Source organism: Panicum hallii, chromosome 9 (genome assembly GCF_002211085.1).
Source record: "Panicum hallii strain FIL2 chromosome 9, PHallii_v3.1, whole genome shotgun sequence".
Classification (NCBI taxonomy): Eukaryota; Viridiplantae; Streptophyta; class Magnoliopsida; order Poales; family Poaceae; genus Panicum; species Panicum hallii.
This window is the reverse complement of record NC_038050.1, coordinates 67,731,902-67,755,564: the sequence shown is the minus strand read 5'-3', so window position 1 is coordinate 67,755,564 and position 23,663 is coordinate 67,731,902. Positions and strand designations below refer to the sequence as shown.

At 40.5% G+C, this 23,663-nt stretch overlaps 3 protein-coding genes across 4 annotated transcripts; 2 read left to right on the top strand and 1 right to left on the bottom strand.

The window, feature by feature from the left end:
- Positions 1-927: 927 nt before the first annotated feature.
- LOC112875573 (peroxisomal nicotinamide adenine dinucleotide carrier-like) lies at positions 928-6,974 on the bottom strand. 2 transcript variants are annotated; one of them, XM_025939455.1, is made up of 12 exons: positions 6,631-6,970; positions 6,439-6,528; positions 6,245-6,337; positions 6,088-6,162; positions 5,844-5,974; positions 5,498-5,552; positions 4,326-4,481; positions 3,817-3,885; positions 3,616-3,723; positions 2,546-2,614; positions 2,335-2,389; positions 928-1,390 (listed from the first exon to the last, which is right to left on the bottom strand). In XM_025939455.1, exons 2-12 carry the CDS (start codon positions 6,517-6,519, stop codon positions 1,194-1,196), a joined length of 1,089 nt encoding a protein of 362 aa, XP_025795240.1. In that variant the 5' UTR covers positions 6,520-6,528; positions 6,631-6,970; the 3' UTR covers positions 928-1,193. The 2 variants fall into 2 exon arrangements, with proteins under 2 accessions (XP_025795240.1, XP_025795241.1); XM_025939456.1 differs by having other exon boundaries at positions 1,189-1,390; positions 2,335-2,384; positions 6,631-6,974.
- A 936-nt stretch (positions 6,975-7,910) lies between these two features.
- LOC112874847 (nuclear pore complex protein NUP133) lies at positions 7,911-15,683 on the top strand. Its single transcript, XM_025938406.1, has 8 exons — positions 7,911-8,230; positions 8,424-8,548; positions 8,646-10,421; positions 10,694-11,409; positions 12,084-12,242; positions 13,311-13,629; positions 14,108-14,175; positions 14,828-15,683. Exons 1-8 carry the CDS (start codon positions 8,052-8,054, stop codon positions 15,365-15,367), a joined length of 3,882 nt encoding a protein of 1,293 aa, XP_025794191.1. The 5' UTR covers positions 7,911-8,051; the 3' UTR covers positions 15,368-15,683.
- A 361-nt stretch (positions 15,684-16,044) lies between these two features.
- LOC112876340 (conserved oligomeric Golgi complex subunit 6) lies at positions 16,045-22,470 on the top strand. The gene is made up of 11 exons (XM_025940429.1): positions 16,045-16,415; positions 16,498-16,550; positions 17,028-17,175; positions 17,327-17,434; positions 17,833-17,900; positions 18,420-18,543; positions 18,621-18,767; positions 18,897-19,157; positions 19,236-19,520; positions 20,823-20,966; positions 21,652-22,470. Exons 1-11 carry the CDS (start codon positions 16,200-16,202, stop codon positions 22,156-22,158), a joined length of 2,061 nt encoding a protein of 686 aa, XP_025796214.1. The 5' UTR covers positions 16,045-16,199; the 3' UTR covers positions 22,159-22,470.
- Positions 22,471-23,663: the final 1,193 nt, after the last annotated feature.

Here is a 23,663-nt window from a genome sequence, read left to right as displayed (position 1 = left end):
TCTAAAATGTCATTCCTTACCAGGGGGAGCAAGATGTGTCGCCTGATGATTTCTCGGGATCCGAAGCTGAGGATCGCCTGAAGAGCCTTCAAAACAACACGATGGAATCACCACCAGTGGCTGAGGATGAACACGAGCCGGGACCCATCGTCGACAACCCCCCGGAGCCATCTGAAGTACCACCGGTGGCTGAGCATATGGAAACGAGCCGGGACCCATCGTCAACAATCCCCCGGAGCCATCTTACGCACCGCCGGCGGCAAACCCGGGGCGCGCGGAGAGCAGCTCGTTTCGTAGGCGGCTGTGCAAGCAGGTGGTGTCGAATAGGGCACCATTCATGAGCTCAAGCCGACCTAGCGGTGATGGCTAGGTTTGATATCATCCAAATCCAGATTGGCTTTGCTCGCTTTGATTTGCTGTCGTTCTCTTTGAAACTTGTAGTGTGTGTGGAACATGTATGTGTCTGTTTAAGGTGAACCAATGTTGCTGTGATTTCCGTGTTGTGGTACCGGGTTGGCACAGTTAAAGACTGTTATTTGATTATGGTTTATTACATAACTTCTTTTTCTATACTCGTGTCTGATGGATGCATTTGAACAATCTATGACTGCTTTAGTCAGTTTGATTTATGCATGTGACGTTAGCTGCTCAATGTTCTTTCTTCCTCTTAAATTACAGGGTTGCAAAAAATGAAATAAAAGATCTATTTGCACTGGTTTTATTTTTTTTCCTAGTACTGTACTGGTTCACTCAGTTGGCAGGTGAAATACACACAGAGCATTCAACATTAGACCATTCAAATATCAAAAACACAGGCTCTAAAACATATAGCTTGCGCTGCCAGCTAGTAAACCCCAAAATATAAATTCCAGATGATGTTATCCTTGATTGACATATATAAGCAGCTATGCAAGGGGAATAACAAAGAACAAAGAAACTAATCGACTGACTTCGATTTCCATACATACCACTATGAGTGTGAACCAACTCGCAGTTGGAGTCTTGGACTACAGCTTTATCAAGGCAAAAAGAGGTCAACAACAAGGGATGAAGGGGATATCATTTCTAAAAGGCTTAGGGGGTTTTCTAGTAAAGAATTTTAGATTGATTTTGGACAGGATACGTGTAATGGTATCCTATATATATATATTACAAGTTGAGACAAAGAAAAAAATATTGGTCATGGAATACACCTATCTTTTCTTTGATGTAGTAAGAAGCATAGTCCTACTCCTGGCAACTAAAAGCACTGCTAACTTAACCAACTCCTCTTTTACCATAAAGAGAACTGAGGCGGCAAAGACACTTTGCACAACCTTTGTACCCATTCCTTTATAAAACCCATGAAATCCTTCGTAACGGACCATCTTTATTATCGCATCTATTGTACCTGGTGATCGAACATAGTCAGTGTAATGTTAACAACAACATGATTATATATACATGACATAAGATAAGTACGATATCACATATATTATCAAAGCGCAATAGTTCAGAAAATATCAACTATATAGTTCTCAAATAAAGCATATAAACAGTTTGTTCTAGACGAAACTGTAACACCCCATCCTCCAAAGCCGCATAGCCCAGCCCTTCCGAGGGTCGAGCCCGCATACGCATAGCATCCTGCTTACACTTTCATCCTAGCTTCGTGTAAAAGGGTCAACCTGAAGATGCTATGGCTGGAGGACAAAGGCTTATAAGTTGGTTCCACCTTTGCTCAACTAGCAAGGTGGTCACATACACCCCCTCTCAAAGGACCCGACGTCCTCGTCGATCCAACTCTATGGCCATACGTCCAGTGTTGGCGCCATATGCCATGCCGTGTGTCCCATCTGGACCCACACGCGCCATGCGTCATATGCTCGCACACTGACCCGTATCCAGGAACGTCCCCTCTTAGCGCACGATCGCACGTCCAGTGCCGGCGCCATATGCCATGCCGTGTGTCCCACCCAGGACTACACGCGCCATGCGCTATATGCCCGCACACTGATCCGTACGCACAACCGCGAGGATCGACTCTGATACCATTTGTCACACCCATCCTCCAAAGCCGCACAGCCCTGCCCTTCCAAGGGGCGAGCCCGCATACACATAGCACCCTGCTTACACTTTCGTTCTCGCTTCGTGTAAAAGGGTCAACCCGAAGGTGCCATGGCTGGAGGATAAAGGTTTATAAGTTGGCTCCACCCTTGCTCAACTAGCAAAGTGGTAAACATGTGCATGCAGCACTTATGAGCCACTACTGGGCCACATCCAAATTAGGCCGGGTGTCACAGAAACTATATCAACAACTTGCAATTAGTTTGGTTGAGCAGTGGAGAAAGATACCTGTGTATATGGACATCACATTCCTGCCAATTTCTTGTTTTGCTTGCAACCTAGACTGCAGTAATTAAGATATAATGAGCAAACAAGAAGCCTCCATCCCCAAGTACCAGTCCGTTCAAGTGAAAAGCTTCGTTACATAATGTGTAATCCCATGTAATTGGAATTCAGGCAATGGTCAAAATTATTAGCTGAGTCTCCAAAAGAAATGTACCTTCACAACTAGCAATGGATAAGTGACAACAGTAGCTCCCAGTTTTGCTATTGCACCCAACAAGAATACCTGCTCAAGGAGGAACTGCTGAGAAAGACAGCGTAAAATATGTATGAAAATTACCATGAGCTTGCGCATTCATACTGTTATGTTTAATCTGGAGTACTAACAAAGGACATGTAAGATCTAGATAGCGCAACAGGGTAGAGAAGTCATGAAGTTGAATTCTTCTTTCTTGAGTTCGTAGAAGTGCACAATATAAAGATATGACATTTGCTGCTGGTCCTCTTACAAATACGTAGTTATTAATGACAAAGGGTACATCCACACTTATTAGTTTAACTTGACAATCATATCCATTTCCAGTCAAAAACTAAATGGAACGAAATCAAAGACGACAACAGAAATTGCTGCGAACCTGTATTGCTTGTTGCAAGTAATTGTGTCTGATAAAAAAAAGAATTTAAGGCCATAATTAAGATCTGCGCTACTCAGTAAATGCATCACGCTCACCAGTCACCATCAATGCAGCAATTTAATCTCAATGGTTTCTGTTAGCTGGCCACTGGCGCCACATCTGAACACATACCGTATTTACATAGCAATCCTATGGTACTAACCCAGGCATTTCACGTAAAAGCAGAATCTTCCACAAATGAATCATGTGGATCATTATTCAGAAGATACAGCAGAGATGTTCTGGATAACAAACTAATTGTACCATGTATACAAATTTGCCCATAATTACGCCTAATTCTCTTGTTTAAATATTCATATTTTTTTAAAAAACCCACCAATATAGCATATCATATGCAATGACTGTGTTACAATCCCATTAAAAAGCGCTACACAGTTGCAGACAATTGGTCTGATTCTGACCTCTGAAGGTAATAACGGCCCTTTTATGTGAAAATATGTAGTGTAACATTATACCATCATCCAAAAATAAGTTTCTAGGAGTGGGGTAAGCAATTAAGGCGACCAGAGAGTCCAAACAATCACAGTTTCACAAGGCAGGCTCCTGCATCATTTCATAAGACAAGAACATGACCTGAATCTGGAATTTATACCTCCATAGCAGTGAGGTTCCTTTTAGGTAGCTGCTTTCCAGAACCCTTTGATTGGAGACACTTTGCCAATGTTTCATATATCATAAACTGAATCGATGGGTTACATACCTGAAATTTGACATGTTTCAGTAGCTGTGGACTTGCATATGTAACCAATAAACTTTGTGTGTGATATTTCAAAAAACAAAAACAAAAACCAACCATGATTAACGTTGGAACAAGTCCTTTCCAAAATCCTCTTATGCCAGACTCATGATAAACCTCCTGGATCTGTCTAAGATCGATAGAAAATAGTAAATAAATGTCTCGTAACTTTATTTGTATGTAAAAGCAAATTAGAAGAAGGCAGGACTTCAGACTCCAGTTACAGTAACTCCTCAATCTATTCAGATGCAAACTTGATGAAATCTATAATATTGTAGGGTACTGAACTAATGTTACCAATAGGAAAATAAACTCTTTTATTCTCTATATCCTAATTAATAGGCCAACCTATTTAAAATTCCTGAACTCAAAAATTGAGCCATTTGAAGTTTATGGAAAACAACTGACACACTGGCATGTTGCATACTTTTAGATTCTTCTTTTTTAAAAAGATCTATACCATTCACCAACTGCCCTCTTCATGTCTCTACTGAATAGTTTCAATACCAAAATTCAACACAAAGGCTTAGAATGAAAGATTGGCAACTTGAGGAATGAGAACTAACCGCTTGAAGTGTACCGTATGGATGAGGTTTTTCAGACTCCAGTTTAACCAACCTATCCTTCAGAATCGAAACCTCCAATGAATGGGCCCTAGATATTTCTTTCAGTAAAAGGTCCTTCTTAGACTCCAAGATCTTCCTTTCTGCTTGTGTATGTGTCTGAAAGAAGGCCAATGTTAATTACTGGTTTGATGCACCTTTTATTCTCAGTAGTATAGAAGCATATTCCAGTTTAGTTTAGCCATTGAATTTTCTGCGTAGTCTTGGTAAAAGCAAGCCACATGGAATTCAACTATATAAACAAGCAACATTTGTTTGTCACATAACTACCTTTGCATCTTACTGCAAGAATCTGGATGTTGTGTCATGGCAAATGTACCAGTTATAGTTCATAGGCAAATAAAAAAAAAACTAAGTATGGAAATACTTTTGGGAGGTATAAACAAAAGGAACAACCATCTAGGTCATAACTCATAAGAGCTTTCCTGCCCCCCAAAAATAATTTTGACCAGGGCAAAGCTATGAGGAAGTGGAGGTGACACATGTATAGTTTTGAAGGGACACCATTAGCTTGAGCTGTTTAACATGGTCAAAATAAGCCATTTACTGCTAGCCAATTTCTCTAGAGTGGTGCCAATGCACCATCATGGATGAACGTGACATCACCCCTTATTGTGACTCAGTGAGGATCTTATTCAGTGCAGTAGTTGGAGGTTAGGAGCTTTATAATTAAATGAGATTGTAGCATATTTTTGGCAATAAATGTCCTGCATAAATACTATGCATATATTCCCATAGCTGCTCATGGAGAAGACCATTTCGGTCCCTAATTTTCATCACCCATACAAATTCCTATTATGGAATTAATTGGAGGTAATGGAATATTAGCTCTTTGCCTGATTGCTCATACAACTTCATCATCTCTAAATAGCATATAGGCTCATCACGAAGGATATGGGGGCAACATAATGTACACTTACACAACACTGTGTCAGTATAACAGAGTAGGATGTAACCATCGCACTAATGTAAGCATTCCCTGACAATATCAATGCTGGTAATCTTAAGATAGTAGAACTCACTAAACCTGTTCATACTCTTACTTAGTGAACTTTACCGGTTCTGTGTTCTTCTTGAAGAAAAAGAGGAATTGTAAGTAACCTAGTTAAGTTTACCTGCATACGTGTCACAAGAACCCATATTGGATTGGTAAGAAGAACATTGATTGACCTGAAACAAAGGAAAGCGACCATGAGAATACCAAAAGATCATTAACTCAGAAAATTAGAAGTAAATAGTACAAACTATGGAAACTATACTTTTTGGTACCTATTTCACAAAATCACACAAACTATGCACATTGGTCATAAAGTACACATATTAACCCCAAACTCCATTAGTTTGGACGTCCAGTGACATTACAGGTCCACACATAAGAAGATTGACCAGCTCATTGATCTGTTTTAATTTGTTCCAACATTTCAATAAAACAAGTGATTGCAGTGGGAGTAGACGGCTTACCCAGCAACAGCAGCAATACCAAGCCAAGAGAGCATCCCAACAGTACCATCCCCGAGGCCCTTCTTACCACGAGCAACTGCTATATTTTCAACTTTGTTCTTCAAAATCTGGTAGAAGTAGTAATAGATTCCCTGAAGCCACAATTGGAATTTAGCTCGAGTTCATAAATAGTACTAATCAATAGATATTGTTGGGAGAAAATGTTCTGCGCAACCCACTTAGAATAGAAGAAGTGGGATTTAACCTGCGATGCGGCGGTGCCGATTAGAGAGGGCTTGAGGCCGCTGTACAACCCACCCCACCCTTCCGTTTGGATCAGCTGTTACTTGACTCCACACTTGGTCATTAGTGGGCATTAGCAGCTACTGCGACAAGTAGACGACAAGCCCGCTATGAATCACCTGGAGCAATTGGAAGAGGGCCGAGGTGTCGGTGGCGCCGCTCCCGGGCTTCCTCTTCTTCGCCGACCTCTCTGTCTGCTGCCGGGTGTTCACCTGATCGAATCATCATCGAGCCGCAGAAGTATTTACCGAATCGGAATGGGACAATAGGATTAACTAGAGCGACTGGGCGCAGGAAGAGAATAGGATGGTACTGTTTGGAGAGGGTAGGTGATGATCTGCGCGATGATGCCACCGCCGGCGCCGGCCAGCCCGTTCACCACCGCGCTCGACATGCTCCCCACCTGGCAATCAGACACGATTAGCAAGCAGCGGCGTATGACGGCTTGCTCTGCACACCGTACCACGAGCTAACCGAGTGCGCGCTACGCTATCGAGCCACTCACCTTGGCAGTTGCTCGGGCCTGTCCGGTGGAGCCGCTCGGGGCAGGCCAGCGGGCGGAGGCGCGCGCCGCGCCGCCGCGGCTGCGAGATAGGTAGAGACGGCGCCGAGGCCGGGGGACGACCGGTGCGCGTCGTGCGGAGGCGGCCCTCAGCGCGCCAGTGCTGGAGGGACGAGCGAGTTGGGGGAGGGGATCAGGGGAGGCGTCGAATTGAGAGCCGCCGAGCAGGGAGGGAGGCGGGTTCGCGGGTAGCTAGTGCGGTGGCGCTGGTGGAGGAAGGCTGGAACTGGAAGGGTGTGTTCCGCGATTTTTCACGTTTCCCTTTCCTTTGCTGCTTCCTGCTTGGTCTATCCGCTCGCGGGTCGACTTTCGAATCCCGCTCGAGTTTTCTCACAGGTAGCCATGGTCGACCGGTTGTTGACTTGTTTCCATTGGAACTCGTTTGGATGGTAGGAAACTGGCTTGGAAGGGGGATATAACTTTATCAGACTTCTTGCTTTTTAAATTATAGTTATTTTTTAATATATAATTTTTCTATATATCTAGGCATAGTATATATCTAGAAACAGAAAAATTAACACGATCTATAATTTAAAATAGATAAAATACTATAAATTCATGTTTGGATCAAGGGAAAGGAAAAATTTGAAGTTTAAGGAATATAATATGAGGAACTCATAAGTAAAATATATGTATTTTCTCTATATATTTATTAAAGAGCCCTTAGTAAAATAATATATAATAGTATGAAAATGTGATATTTCATATTTGGAACAAAGTCGATGAGAGTTCAACCTCTTGGATGAAGCTATGAACTTTTGTCGTTACTTCTGTGTTCATTGTGCATAGAAAATTAGAAACGTTGTTGCAAGTTTACAAATATTATTTACATTTTTGCTAAAGCTTGTCTTAATAAATACTCAAAGTTGCTAAGGTTGCAAGCATATTTCGGGACCCAAGAGAAAAGGAAGTGCTTTCTTCTACATCCTCGTTAGTAGGATTTTAGGATTAATAAAGACTTTAAATAAGAAACAAGAGGTTAAGATTATTTATTAGATTATATAGTTAGAAGTTCCCTCAACTCAAGAGGTATGGAACTCAATCATACATGTACCATCTTCAAGCACAATCTCACTTCTCACGAAACTAGAAAAGTAATTTACAGTCAGATTTGCTCCTGACTTCAAACGTTCAAACCGTTCTCCCGGTTTTTGATCATTTCGGAAAAACCTGCCTGTTTTTGTGTCCCACTCTAACTAAGCAAAGCAGGGGGCAAAGCGCAAAAAGAGAGAAAACACACTCGCAGAGCAAAAACTCTAGTAAAACCCTAGCCCACCGGAGAGAGCGCCGAGACCGAGAGGCCGGCTGGTCGGAGAAGGGGAGGCCGTGAGGGTGCTCTCTGCCCAACCGCCGCGCCGCCGAAGATGTTCTCGCCGGCGATCAGGAAGCCCCACCTCCTCCACCGCAGGGACAGGGAGGAGGCATCCCCTTCACCTCCACCTGCTGCTCCCGCCCACTCCCCATCGCCTCGCGGATTCGCCATCTCCGACCGCCCTGCTACCGGCACCCCGGCCCCATGGACCTCCTCCTCTCTCCTCGCTAGGTACCCCTTTCTTTGCAGCTGCTTTGCTTTCACCAAACTCATCGCATTTTTTCGAATGTCCGTGTCTAATTGAGGGCGCGAAAAGCAAGTGCGGCGCGGGCATCTATGATTTCGTCATTTAGATTTCCAGCAGCCTCGCACGTTTAGGTCAGGCAACTGAGCTCTGTTTGCTCTACTTTCTGCAAATTTCCAGGATTTCAACATCGAAGCGAACTGACAGGGTTGGTGACTCGGACCAGATCCAACCGGTGCACGTAGCAGAGTTTCCCCAAGTCGTTCGGAATGCCCAAGCCAGCCTTCTACAGAAAAATTTCTCTGGTAACTATTTCAACTCAATGCACGTTTGCTATTTCCCCTGATAATAGTTTGCTTGTACCTTACTGAACCATATATAACTGTTGTGCATCTCTTGTAGGCAAGAGCATGTTTGCTGGTGGCATTGATAAAGAAACATCCCTTGCGTGGATGATATGCGGAAATGAGCTTTTTTTCTGGAACTACTCAGCTTCTGTTGCTAAAGACTGTCTAGTACTTGATGTTCCATCTTCTCTTATTGGATACAAAGACGTGAAATCCCTCTCCGGTATTCAGTGGGCAGTTTGTATAATGAGATGGCATAGTAGCGGTGCATCAACAAGAAACAGTGGAGAGATATTGTATAGAAAAAGTTCTACTGGTGTTATCCTCTGCAACAAAAGAACACAAGCAGTTGCTTATTGGCCTGACATCTATGCTGAATTTAATAAGAGTCTAATTCTTAGCTCACCGGGTTATGGTGAGGTGTCTGCAAGTGATGGTGCATCTGATCGTTTCAGGTTTAATTCAATTATTGCAGCTGCAGTTCCAGGAGGCACTCATGAGTGTATTGCAATAGCTTCTGAGCCTACCGGTGCTTTGTGGTTGTTCCAGTGTTCACCAGAAGGAATTCGTCGAAAAAAAGTCCACGGAGATACATTAGGAGATGGTGGTGCCGATCATTCTCAGAAAAGTAATGGTGGAAGGTCATTGGCTTGGCTACCAAATTATGTCTCATCTGAGGGTTCTGATCGGAAGTTCTTTTTGTTGACAAACAATGAGGTGCAATGTTGGAGTATCTCGCTCTTGCATGACATTGATATAAAAAAATTAGGGTCTCAGGAAATTGTTGGTACTGATGGGGATGTGAGCATAAAGAAAGATATAGCTGGGCAGAAAAATGTATGGCTTTTGGACATGCAGATAGATGAGCGTGGGAAGGAATTTAGCATTCTTGTTGCTACATTTTGCAAAGATAGGGTTAGTGGGTCAAACTACACTCAGTATTCACTTCTAACGATGCTGTACAAACCTAACCAGAAGTTCTCATCTGAAGATAATGCTGTTAAAGTTGAAAGATTTTTGGAGAAAAAAGCTCCTTCTCAGGTGATTATTCCTAAGGCTAGAGTAGAGGATGAAGAATTCTTGTTCTCAATGAGGCTAAAAACTGGTGGTAAGCCTTCTGGTTCTGTAATCATCCTGTCAGGTGATGGAACAGCAACAGTGGCCATATATTGGAGAGGTTCCACCCGACTTTATCAGTTTGATCTGCCCTGGGATGCTGGAAAGGTCCTAGATGCTTCCGTTATCCCATCAGCTGATGACAGAGATGAAGGTGCTTGGGTTGTTCTAACAGAAAAGGCAGGAGTCTGGGCGATTCCTGAAAAGGCTGTATTAGTTGGTGGGGTCGAACCACCAGAGCGCAGCTTGTCACGAAAAGGTAGTTGTAATGAAGCAGTTGCTGAGGAGAAAAGAAGAACTCAAGTCCTCAGTGCCGGTGTTGTTCCCAGGAGAGTTAGTTCTGAGGCATGGAGTGCTGGTGAGAGGCAAAGGCCCACATTAACTGGCATAGCTCAGCAGGCTGTGGTTGATGAAGAGTCGGAAATACTACTGAATCGGCTATTTCATGATTTCATAATCTCTGGTGCAGTTAATGAGGCACTTCAAAAGCTTAGAGCCGCAGGAGCATTTGACAAAGAGGGTGAGATGAACATATTTGTTCGGATGAGCAAATCCATTGTAAACACACTAGCTAAACACTGGACAACAACCAGAGAAGCTGAATTTCTTGCCTCAACAATTGTTTCATCCCTTGTTGAGAAGCAGCAAAAACATGAAAAATTCCTCCAGTTTCTTGTCTTGTCAAAGTGTCATGAAGAACTCGCTTCAAAGCAAAGTATGGATTCACTCTTACCATCATTTTTGTTTGATATCTTCTCAATTAATTCGTTACAGGAGCTTCATATAAGCTGATTATTAGTCAATTCCATATGATACCACACTAATGAGTAGCCTTTTGCTTTACATGAACGTAATAACGATAACATTATGTAGGACTACTGTGACAATGCAACAAGAAATATCAATTCTGTTTTTTGAATTTAATCATTGCTGATTTATTTTATTATACTTCTATTGGACTAAACAAGCAATTTATTCATTCTGTAGGAGCTGCAATGCTAATCATCATGGAGCATGGTGAAAAACTTTCTGGAATGATTCAGCTTAGGGAATTACATAATACTCTTATCCAGCAACGCTCAAGTACTCATTTATCACCTCAGTTAAAAACCCAAATCACTGGTGCCCTATGGAACCTTATTCAGTTGGTTGGTGAGAAAGCTCGAAGAAACACAGTTCTCTTAATGGACCGCGATAATGCAGAAGTGTTCTACAGTAGAGTTTCTGAGATAGAGGATCTATTTTATTGCTTATCTCATCAGCTTCAATACATCATTAGTAGAGAAGAACACCCTTCTGTTCAGATGCAACGTGCACTTGAATTAGCAAATGCTTGCATCACCTTAGTTCATGCAGCATTGCACTACAGGAAGGAGCACAAGGAGTGGTATCCTTCTCCTGAAGGACTGATAACATGGAACAGCCACCCTGTCGTACGGTCTGGAATCTGGAGTTTGGCAACATTTGTTATGGAGCTTTTGGGAGAATCAGGAGCTGCAGACATGTCAATGAAATTTAATCTATGGTCTCAGCTGGAGGGACTCACAGATATTCTACTGGAGGCATATATAGGTCTTTTAACTGCCAAGTTTGAACGTGGGGATGAACATGGCGCGCTAGTCCAAGAATATTGTGAGCGAAGAGATGAACTTCTCGGATCCCTCTACAACGTTGCTAAACAAATAGTGGAGGACAAATACCAGGTTTGGTTTAGCTAAGCATAACTGATTTCCTAATAATCATCTTTGCTGTGATAATGTTTAGATTTTTGCAATTTGGTGTTGCCCCTTTATCTGCCTGTTCTGTCATTTCATTTTTTTGCCTGATTAGTATTTGTCTGTCGTTCACTTGGATAATATTGTACTTGTTTAATATGAGCATAGCTTATCTAAGCGACGAGCACTGCTGTAAAGGATTAGACCGCAAAAGTTATAGCTAAATTTAGTATTCAGGTGACCATGCTTTCATACTGAATCCATGCTTTCCAATTTCATTTGATGATTTTAGGCTTGACTAGTTCTGATTATTTTCCACAATACTCATTCTGTGATTCTGTCTATTATTCATTATCTGGCCTTTGACTCATAATAACCTCTGATGACACGAGTATGATACAGTGATTTGCCAAGAGTGTAACTGGGTAAGTCTTAAGTGTTTAGCTTGTTATAATGGGCAAAAAGAAAGTATTTTCTACTGGAATGATAAAGAAGTGTGGCAAAGGTCTATTTTGATGATTGTCAATTTTTCTTACATGTTGGTGTATAGGGCTTGATGCCTTCCCCTTTGGTACTTGTAGAATTTCTGGTTTTTAAGGCAGTAGTTGTAGAATTTCTTGAGCTTCATACGGATCAACTAATATCTTTTCCTTATATATCAGGAGTCAAGAGATGGTACAGACAATCTGGATCTGAAAGAATCTATATTTAGAGATGTTAGTTCTCCAATTTTGGCAACAGCAAAACGGCATGAAGGTTACCAAACACTGTGGCAGATCTGCTCTGACCTCAATGATTCAGTTCTCCTCCGTAGCCTAATGGTATAATATCACAACCATGTCTGAAATTTATTCCAGGCACCTTTTTCTGCTGCAGGGCATAAACATGTTGCACTTTAGCTCAATGGTTTAGCATCAAAAGAATAGGTCATTCCCTTTCTAGCTTCTACTATACTAAGAAATGTTCTAGGACATGTTACTATTACTAACTGGAGGCTTCTTTTGAAGCCACCACATGAAGCCACCTAGGATCCTATGTGGACACTCTAAAAAATTAGAGAAATTCTAGAAATTTTCACAAAAATCAGAAACATCTAGCCATCAATCCGACAAATCTAATCATAGTAGCCATTGGATCTGTTATCTTTTCCATTAAATTACCCACCTCTGCCATTATGAAAATAGGCTAAAGTAACCCCCTAAACATGTATCTAAATTACCTACCTCTGCCATTATAAAATATAATCTAAAATAACCCCCTAAACATGTATCTAAATTACCCACCTCTGCCACTCTAAAAAATAATCTAAAGTAACCCCCTAATCTTCATGTAAATTATCCACCTATGCCAAATGCAAATAACCCCCTAAATTTGCATATAAGTCCAATTATGTCATTATTAAAAGTTAAAGTAACCCATAAATCTGAATCTAAATTATATAATTATAATAAAATATTAAAGTGCACCAATATAAAATTCTAAATTACTATTTCTATCATTATTAATATAATATTTATGTTATTTTTTATATAAAAATACTACTCATGATATGTGTCACCATGTATTCATGTATGAGGAAAGAGATAAGAATACTAATTTTTCATGTTATTCATATAGTTCAAACAAAGGGTTCAATTAAATACATATTAAACACATATGGAGGTGTGATGCAAAGTAAAAAAATGTTACTAAATAAACCTATTGCAACCAGATAATGATAAATATGTATATTTTAGAGTATTGTGTTAGAATATTTAATAGATGAAAGAGAGTATGAGATAGATAATTATAATTATTAGCTATAAGTCTTACTTTTATATTAGTTCTAACTAGTCCGTGCGGGAGCACGGGTTTATAGGCTAGTGGTTCTAATGTTCATCTTGTTGCAGCATGACAGTGTAGGGCCTCATGGGGGATTCAGTTTCTTTGTTTTTAAAGAGCTAGTCAACAGAAGACAATACTCTAAGCTGTTAAGGCTGGGTGAAGAATTCCAGGAAGAGCTAGCTAGTTTTCTGAAAGACCGGAGTGATCTTCTGTGGCTTCATGAGATATGCTTAAATCAGTTCTCATCTGCTTCTGAGACTCTTCATACCTATGCGCTGCATGGTAGTCCTGATGAAGATGCTAGTGTCACAACCAGCAGAAAGCCACTGTCCTTTGCTGAAAGAAGACGTCTTCTTTATCTCTCTAAAATTGCTGCAACAGCAGGTAGCTGTTTATTCCTACTTTCATGTTATACTCTGCGCTGAAACAATATTCAGGAACATGTCATATTCTCTGCATAAATTTATGGCATTATGGAAAAATATACTTATATTGTCTTCTGGATGATGGAAAATGCTAGCTTATCTATTGCAAAGTTTGCGTGAGGAATTCCATGCAGATGTTTTTTTTTTGAAAGACATTCCATGCAGAAGTTAGTGGTTATCAAAGTTAATTCACATGCTTCCATGCTTCCTGTGACATCTTACTCAAAATCTCATATAGTTTTCAAGAAAATCAGCCTGATTCTACTGAAGTTCCTGCAGAATAAGAGATGCTTGGTTACTGATGTCTAGTAGAGAACTTTAGAGTTTAGAGGACTGAACATAAGCTTGCATCATTATTTGCACTAAATGCAGACGATCTAGTTTTTTTTCTCTTCTATTGATAAGGCATTCCTGATATATTTTTCATCAACAAATAGGTAAGGATATTGACTATGAAGCGAAGGTTGCACGGATAGAAGCAGACTTGCGGATTCTAAAACTTCAGGTGAATTTTCCTATGCATAACAATTTTTTTTAACAATTCTGTTCTAGTCCCATCACTGTAAAAATGTCATCCTCTTGCTTCCTGGGAGCCCAGAATCAACTCAGCAATAGGTCGACATCCGTGCGGCCTCATGATCTAAATGCATGACACCATGGATATATCTTAACGTATTAGTTTGAGTATTCAAACTACATTTTTAGTTTGAGTGATAGTAGCTCTATTTTATGTAGTGTGAGTAATCAAATCCAAGCTGTACAAGATGGAAACCCTGCAGGCTCACATTTAGGGTATACATCAGGTTTCCAAATCCTGACGAAAATCCTTTAATCCTACTGGGTACCAACAGCATTATAGCTTCCAGTGAGACTGTTACTTTTGAGCAATTTTTGGTTGTTTTAGACCCTGGAGGCCATTAGATTGATTGAGAGTTGTTGGATGTTTGAAAGAAAAATTGAGGACTGTATGAAAAGTGAATGGGATTATACTGGGAGCAAGCATGTAACCTTTTTGGGTTATGAACCCCTGAGGCCCTAACCTGGCATGGGCAATTCTTAAAATCTGGGTTTGAAACCATAGTATCATTGTCTTTTGTGAATTAATTAGGGTGATCATAGCAGACCAGAATAATTGAACCCCTCTCTTTCCCGTGCAGGAAGAAATTGTTCAGCATGATCCAGAATATGCTCAAGTCAAATATACAACGACATTGCTTGATCCATCAGAACTGATTGACATGTGCCTGAAGAGAGACCAAGAGCTCTCCCTTAAAGCTTTTGAAGTATTTGCTTCGACAAGCTCATCGTTCCGAAGCTCCAACAGAGGCCTTCTTGAGGCATGCTGGATGAATGCAACCAACCAGGATGATTGGGTGAAGCTTTCGGAGGCATCCATGTCGGAAGGTTGGAGCGACGAAGTCATACAAGAATCTCTTCAAGGAACTGTCCTCTTCAAAGCTTCCAGGCTGTGTTATAGCCCGGATTCTGTGGTGTATGATGGCACTTTTGAAGATGTTCTGCCTGTGAAGAAAGAGGATGTACATCCGAGGGGTTTGGAGAGCAAATGCTTGTCAGTGGAGGAAGTACTGATGCAGCACAAGGATTTTCCTGATGCTGGTAAGTTGATGATGACTGCAGTGATTATGGGCAAGGAGCTATCATATACAGCTGCAGAACCTGTGGAGATGGACTCATGAATGATATTGTCAGATCTGTGCTATAGACTTCCAAGTTTCATCATTGGAAAAAATCTTGACTTGGCGACATCGGATATGTGGTTTTGGTTGTATCTGCTCTGCGCAGTTGCAGAAACATGATTCCAGATATTCAAAGATCATCAGTTCACGCCATTTTTTAGCATGAGCTGTGACTTGTAAACAGGCTGCCTTTTCCTTTTAGTTTTCTGGAGAGGAACATCTGTGCTGCTGCGTTTATCATCCCTTATACACGCCATCATGAATAGTTGTTCTTGTTTGGTGGATTAAGGGCTTAAGTGCCAAATATTGTTATCAACTTCGACTAGCCAAAAAGTTGTCCAATGTGCTTTGATGGGGGCTATCAGCTTAAATCTAAAAAAGAAAAGATCTGTCTGTCACTCAGAGTGTTTGTGCCCTTCGCCCTCATGTTCATTGGGTGAAAAAAAAACAACGTAGAGAAAGGAAGAAACACGATTGTGTAGTTTCTTATACTCCGTCCAGTCATGAAAACATTAAGTTAATGTTTTTATAACCGGAGTGAATAGAAAAATTAAAGATAATTTCTGACAGTGGTTGATGGGCTTATTGGGCTCTTATTCTTTTCTGACAGTCTATTCTTGAAAGGAATAGCCTTATTGGGTTTGTCATGGGCTTAATAAGTTAGCCCAACGATCCACCCAGCTCACACGGCCACACGGCAGAAGGCTTGTCTCCCTCGCGTCCGGCTACCGCCGACCTTTCTCTCACCACTCCTCTCAGATCCCGAACGACCCTTCTTAGGCGGAGGAAGGCGGGGGGTCACGATCGCGAGCCTGTGACTGCGGCGGACGGGATGGCGGCGGCGCTGGCTCCGGGGGTGTCCCGGAAGCTGAAGAAGGTGCTGGAGACGCGGACGGACAGCCCGGATCTGCTGGCCTCGCTGGGCGCGCTCTCCACCTTCTACGTGCAGAACACCCCGCAGGCGCGGCGCAACCTCAAGTCCTCCATTGAGCAGCGCTCGCTCTCCATCAACCGCCACTTCCTCGACGCCTCGCTCCCCGCCCAGAAGGTGAGGTGTTGTACGCCCGCCCTCCGTACGCATCCGCCGTGCCCTGTTTTGTGATCGCTCTGCTCTACTGTTTTGCATGTAGGCGCTCGATCGCGTCGAGGGGGAGGTGCACGCGCTGAACGACTCCTGGAAGAAGTGAGTTGCTTTGTCCATTGCTCCCCCGTGTGTTTCTCTGCTCTGCATGCCCGGAAATGCATCCGGGAATCCTAGCATTAGCTTGTGTCCCGATGTACTTAAATCAGTTTGAGCAAAATGCTATGTAAACCACTATATATAGGAACGGCTGATTGTTACAAGTTCACAGCATAAGCTGGATTTTGAATTAAGTATTGGTGATGCAATTAGGGGAGCTACTTAGGTCTGCACTATAGTTGCAATGGGCTTCTATCCTGAAATGTTATACTTGCTCAATCTCTACTAGCAATTCTGTTTCTCGATTAACATTTTTTTTTGCTTGTCTGGATACATTTTATCTATAGATTAAAAAAAATGCTTAAACTGTCATGACATGGATTCTTATGCTACCCAAGTTTGATTCCTTAATTGTCCTTTTCATCTCAAGGTGTGCTTCTTTTGTCTGCTATTCCTTTATATTCTTTTTAATTATGTTAGGATTGAGGAAGCATTGAGCAGTTGCAGTGCAAGTACTGGGGATATCATTAGTACAACAGAGAGGATGCAACAGGAACTTGAAGTTATTACTCAGCGGCAAGAAATTGTGTCATGTTTCCTGCGGGATTACCAACTATCAAATGAAGAGGTACCATTTCCTATCCTATTCGAACAAAAGTAATTGAATTAAAGATATTTTGCTGCTAGATTTGATGCCTCAGCCATTGTCTTAAGGTGGATATCATGATTATATTTGTTCACAATGTTTGATGTGTTGCTCTTTTGCTAATGATTAATAGATAATTGCACTCCGTGAGGAAGAGATCGATGAGAAATTCTTCAAAGCATTGCTGCATGTTCAAGAAATACACTCGAACTGCAAAGTCCTGTTGCGAACACACCACCAGGTACCATCTCTTTGTCCTCAAAGTTTTGTAGATCTGAGTCCTTGATTTCTCAGAAACCGTAATCAACTTATGACATCTGATGTACAAGTTGTACAGTATCACATTCTCTTCTGAGCCCTTCAATCACAGTACAAGAGTGCATCCTTAACTGTCTATAATAAAGATTGTCATGTTCATGAAACCCAAAAGACAAAATGCTAGCACTACACATTTTTTAAGGAAAAAAACACATAACAGGACATCTCAATTGTGAGGTTTAATTGTAGCCAAATATGGAGTGTACTCAACAGTGCTTTGACATTTCTTTCCATAGTTAGTTAGACTTCCACTAGGTAGTTTCCTTATCAAACAACATTGAATAATCTTATAAAATGTTCAAATTTTGGATATTTATTCAGCGTGCTGGTTTGGAGCTTATGGATATGATGTCTGTGTACCAAGAGGGTGCTTATGAAAGATTATGCAGGTAGTTTCTTATATTGTTACTTTTTTTAATTCCTCTTATTCTTAATTCTTCATGATACTGCTTTGGACTCCACATGCTTTTAGTGCTAAGTTTATTAATCCTTCCCTTTCACAGTGTTGGTCCAAGCTCAACATGCTCATGGACTAAAGAAGCTCTAGATCTTAGAAATGACTGCACATGGCTTTATTGAATATCATGCTATGAAAATTTAATCTGTTTCACAGCAGTAAAGTAGTGGTTGGAAATATTGCAGTTACTGTACTCTTGATTTTTTCAGTGAACACAAATTGTGAATCACCGGTTACTATGAAATTAGACAAATATTGTGACACAAATGAGTACAGTGCTTGAAAATGCTCATTTGCAATGTTACTATGTTAGTGATTTGTGCTGTAATTTGACCTTTTCAGGATAAGTAAGATTGCAATATGCTCATTATTATATCATCAGATGGTATGAACATGCTGGCATACAATGATAGTATGATACAAGTTATTTCTTTTTCATTCTTTTGATCAGGTGGGTTCAAGCTGAGTGTAAAAAGTTAGGTGATACTGACAATCCTGAAGTAAGTGACCTTTTGAAAAAGGCTGTTCGCTGCCTGAAGGAAAGACCTGTTCTATTCAAGTATTGTGCAGAGGAGGTAATTATGTACCTTTTACATAGAAAAGTTACCACTTACTCAAATGATATCTGATGGTGCGCTATCTTCACTTACAGGTGGCCAACATGAGACACCATGCCTTATTCAGGCGGTTTATAAGTGCTCTTACTAGAGGAGGACCTGGAGGGCTCCCAAGACCTATAGAAGTGCATGCCCATGATCCTCTTCGTTATGTAGGCGAAATGCTGGGTTGGCTGCATCAGGTTTTTCACTTGCTCTACCCTTACTACTAGACATACAAACCAACATTAATCATTCTTTTCAAATCATGCACCTCTACTTTTAGATAGCATGTTAGCATTTCCTGAGTGTTCATTCTTTAATTTGTGAAGGCCCTGGCATCAGAAAGAGAGCTTATAGTCGTCTTGCTTGATCCTGATGCAATGACTGACAGTGGTCCAACTTCTCGACGTCAGTCTGTAAGAGATGGTGATTCCTCCAGAGGAGAGCATGATGTAACTTTTGTGCTTGATAGAATATTTGAAGGGGCATGTCGGCCATTTAAAGTTCGAGTTGAGCAAGTTTTGCAGTCACAACCAAGCCTGATAGTTTCTTTCAAACTTAGCAATACCTTGGAATTCTATGGCTACACGGTGAGTCTGAAATGCTACCTTTTGGAGTTTAGTAAATTAAAAAGTGTTTCTGTTACATATATTTTCCTTCTCATTTAGATAGCAGAACTGCTGGGCGAAGACACTGCACTGTGCAATACAATATGGTCTCTTAGAGATGCAGCGCAGCAGACATTCTTCAATATCCTGAAGAGTCGAGGAGAGAAGTTATTGCGATATCCTCCACTTGTTGCAGTCGACCTCTCCCCCCCACCAGCTGTAAGAGAAGGAATATCTTTGCTGCTTGAGCTCATTGATACCTTCAATAGCATGATGGTTCCTGCCTCTGGAAAAAGACCAAACTTTGACCCAGTTATTTCTGCATTACTGGATCCTATAATTCAGGTGAGCTTTCTGTGTCAACTGTCAGGTGTGCCTTATAAATTGCCACCATAGCATTATGTTGAAACTCAGTTGCCAAAATGCCACCCAAGACATTGCAAAAATAGCATTGGGCTGATGCCATTTTGGCAATGTCACAACTTTTTTTATGGTATTTTGGCAACCACACCGTCAACTAAAATGTATGGAGGCAATTTTGCCGTGTCTTTTAAATTGTCATAGAATTATGTTGAATATAATGTCTTGCTAATATCTAAAAGAGTTCTTATCATATATAAAACATTGTTATTATATTACTAATTTTACCCATGGTATGATTTATAGAATTATTTTAAACAGTAGCCCCTGATAACAACATGTTGCTTCCTGTACTCATTATCCTTGAATTCATGCATTTTTTCACGCTTCAGTTGCTTAATTTATTTCTCCTTCACCTTTTTGCGGTTTACCCTCATGCATCAATGTCACTAATAGTAATGCTGACTAGAAGCAAATGGAAACTTAATGTAATGATCTCGAGCAGTGTACTTCACAATTAAAAAAAAAGAAACAGCCAGAGAAGACTTGGACTTGTGGAGGGTGCTTACTGGCCAGTTAGGAATGTCTTAAGATGCTATTTGATCATGATGATGAGCTAATTGCATAGCTATGCCGACTAGGCTACAAGTACCACCAAGACAGAGGAAGTGATGTTTTGGGGCTGTCTTAAGTCAACCTTTCAAACTTAGATTACAGATTATTTTGTGTGTTTTGAGTTCCAATATTTGAAAATGATATGAGGAGATTTGAATCAGAGTAGATTCATAATAGTATACTTTTGTTTACAAACATGTTACTACAAAAAGTATCGGTCAAAGTTATTTTTTGGGAGACCATGTCGGTGTCCAAAATGTCAGTTATTGTAACTCAAGAGAGTATATATTTTTTTAAAATAGCACTATATGAAGTAGTACTAACCTTGCCTGGAAATATAATAGCGAGAATATTCTCACCTAGCTCCAGCCCACTTGTAGCAATTAGCTGCAACATATATCTAGTCATTTGGTTGCTGAGAAACTAATATCTTGCTTCAGTATAACTAAATGCTCACTGAACTTTTTGGTTACTGTGTTCATACGTATCAAGTAGCCAGTTATTACAGATGATATATGCTGCTTCTACAAAAGTTGTAGCCTTACTGAGAGATAGGCTTATATTGGAGCAATTTCATGCAGGACTAGCATTTATTGTTTTCACAGAATAATTTGATATTATCTGCAGTATAACTTTCATGTGGTGTTTTTACTGATATTTCTTACTTTTCAGATGTGTGAGCAAGCTGCAGAAGCGCAAAAATCAAAAGGTTCACTTGCTCGGCGTGGTAGAACAAGCTCTGATCCTAGTGGAAATAGCAGAGATTCAATATCAGTTGATGCTATTCTGTCTAAGAACTTATCTACATCGGTTCTGGTTAGTGGCATACTTGTAATATTTACCATGTATAGGATGAAGAGATCATATTAGAAAATATGTAGCCACTGAACAGAGCATATTGTATATCTTGTCTATAGCATGGCTTAAACTAACAGAATATGGACATGCAACCCTTAAGTGTTTCTTCTAATGCAATACTGAAAGCAGCATCCTTTCTTTTTCCCATATTTCATTTCTAATTCTTCCACAACTGCTTATCACATGGTCTGATGAAACATAGATATTGTGCAAGAAGCCTTAAAAAGTTCCTTCTTGTTGCAATACTACTATTCTGATATTTCCTACTTTAATTCTAATTCTTCTTCCAATGTTATTAGATATTGGGGAAACTGTTATGATTGTTCAACCGCTAAGTTGTAAATATTTCTTCCATTCCTACACTAGCTCTATGAGGAAACTGCACATCTTGCGAATCTCATGATTGGTTTTGCAGTTTAGATGTTAATTTCTACCTCTTCTGTTAAATCTAATTAAAGAAGGGATGAAACTGGTATTTCTTATGTCGCACTAAAAAAACCTTTATTATAACCTGATGGATTGTTCACTTTTGGTTTCACGATAAAATTGGATATTTGCTTTTCACCCAAGAAACTTAAATCTTATTTTATACTTCACCACTTGGGCATTTCCCCTTCGCTTATTCATTCCATGTAAAATGCAGAGTGCTGAATCTTCATCCAAAGTCTACCTCATCAACTGCTTATCAGCTATTCAGGAACCATTGATGGGCCAGGAGGTTGCTACAAGCTATGTAAACAACCTGCGTTCTCTGATTGAAGCGCACATTCGTGCCCTTGTAGATAAAGAAGTTGATGGCATTCTTAGGAAATGTGGACTGTCGAATAAGATGCCATACATAAAGGACTACGGCAACAATGATGATGCAAGGCCTCTGGCTGATGTTGTCGAGACATCTCCGCAAATGCTTCTGGAATGCTTGAAGGCATTCTATGGCATTGTGACTGGAACAGAAGGTTCCTTGCCTGAATTCGAGCAACTGCAGGTTCCAAGGTTACGTTCAGATGCCTGCTATGGTTTGGCAAGAGTTCTAGCAGAAACATATGAGCTCATTTATAAGGCAGTGATGGATCCGATGAACAACTATCCTGACCCAAGATCATTGGTTAAGCACTCTCCTGAGCAGATAAGAACTATATTGGAAATATGAGTTGTATGCTCATGCCTTTCGATACAATGTTAATTTGAGGGGAACCATGTGAAGGAAGCAATGCGATGCAAGTCTCCAACTACAAGCTGGGAGTTCAATTGATTGACAAGATATTGAACTGATGACTATTGTACTGAAATCTTGTACCATAGCGTCTCTTGTATTCCTTTTTGCATTATAAAACCACATGGATCATTATTTTCTGCGGTGCTGTAATTTTGATGTATGGGTTGACCCGTTTGATGTACGACTTGACCGATTAATGATACCAGTGGTATACCAGAAGCAGCTGAGCAAGCATCTTATACTTCAGTCTGGCAGTCCCTTTTTTTTTGGTCTCCAGCAAACATTAGTCATCGTGCATCTTTGTTGATTATTTTTAGTAATCACACATTTGCATAGATGCTGTTTTTGGTTTCCATGCAACTGATTCTGTGTAGGCTTGTTTCTACGCAAATTTGGTTGAACCAGCTGGAATTGTTGACTAAGCCGAGGAATGTACACTGAAGTTTGGCAGGGTATGAAGATATTGCTGGCGCTCAAGAATTCAAGATCTAAGGCTGTCAGGGGAACTATTTTATCACTTATCTGGGACATGTTCACGGTTTGGTTGAAATAGGCACACCTCATCGGAATGAGCGTCCATCTTATGTCCTTACTCCTTAATTTCCACATTGCACATGGATATATGCTCTCAGGTTGTGCTACGGAGTTTTTGTCAAACTTCTATGCATGAAATCGCTGTGAGCAAGATTTTGTTTTTAGATTAAAGAGTCGTTTGGATCCTCTTATTTTGGAGGAATTAAAATCTACTTAATAAATTAGATTATTTAGCTTAGAATTTGACATACCACCATTTTTTAAAGTTTAGATATAAACCTTCCTAACTTCCTAAATTTATAAGATTGAAGATGAAAATTGATTTTATACATAAGTATCTTCCTTGTATGGCCGCGAATAATATACAAATTTATTCCGTATATAATTATATTAATTTAATATATTTATATTTAAATTATGATTATTAGAATGGAATTTAATTTTAAGGTTCCAAACAGGACCTAACCATAAAGTTCCGGCCTCCATCGTTCGTAGGTGAATGTCTATGGCCATCTCTGAGCAAGATTAGTTTAGCAGATTGCCTCAGCTTCCATGCTGAACTCATAACAGCAGCAGCAATGAGCTTGAACATCTTTGAAAGGATTCGTAGTCTTCATACAGGGGCTTGGTTGTTGCCCCATCGTTTTATCGGAGTAGCAGCATTAGCTTCATCTAAATCTGGTAACGTTGGTCTGCTTGGTAATCTAACCACTGCTACTACCCAACTCACCTCGTAATCTAAGATGCCGCAAGGACTTTTGAACCTCCGCGGTCGGCGCATTAGTTTTTTTTCCCCATATATTGTACTTGAAAGATTTTCCAATTGCTGCCGGTTCTTCTCTCCCATTCGGTCTGGTCTGACCGTGGCTGTCGTCTCGGCATGGATGAGGTCGGCTCCGCGTTCC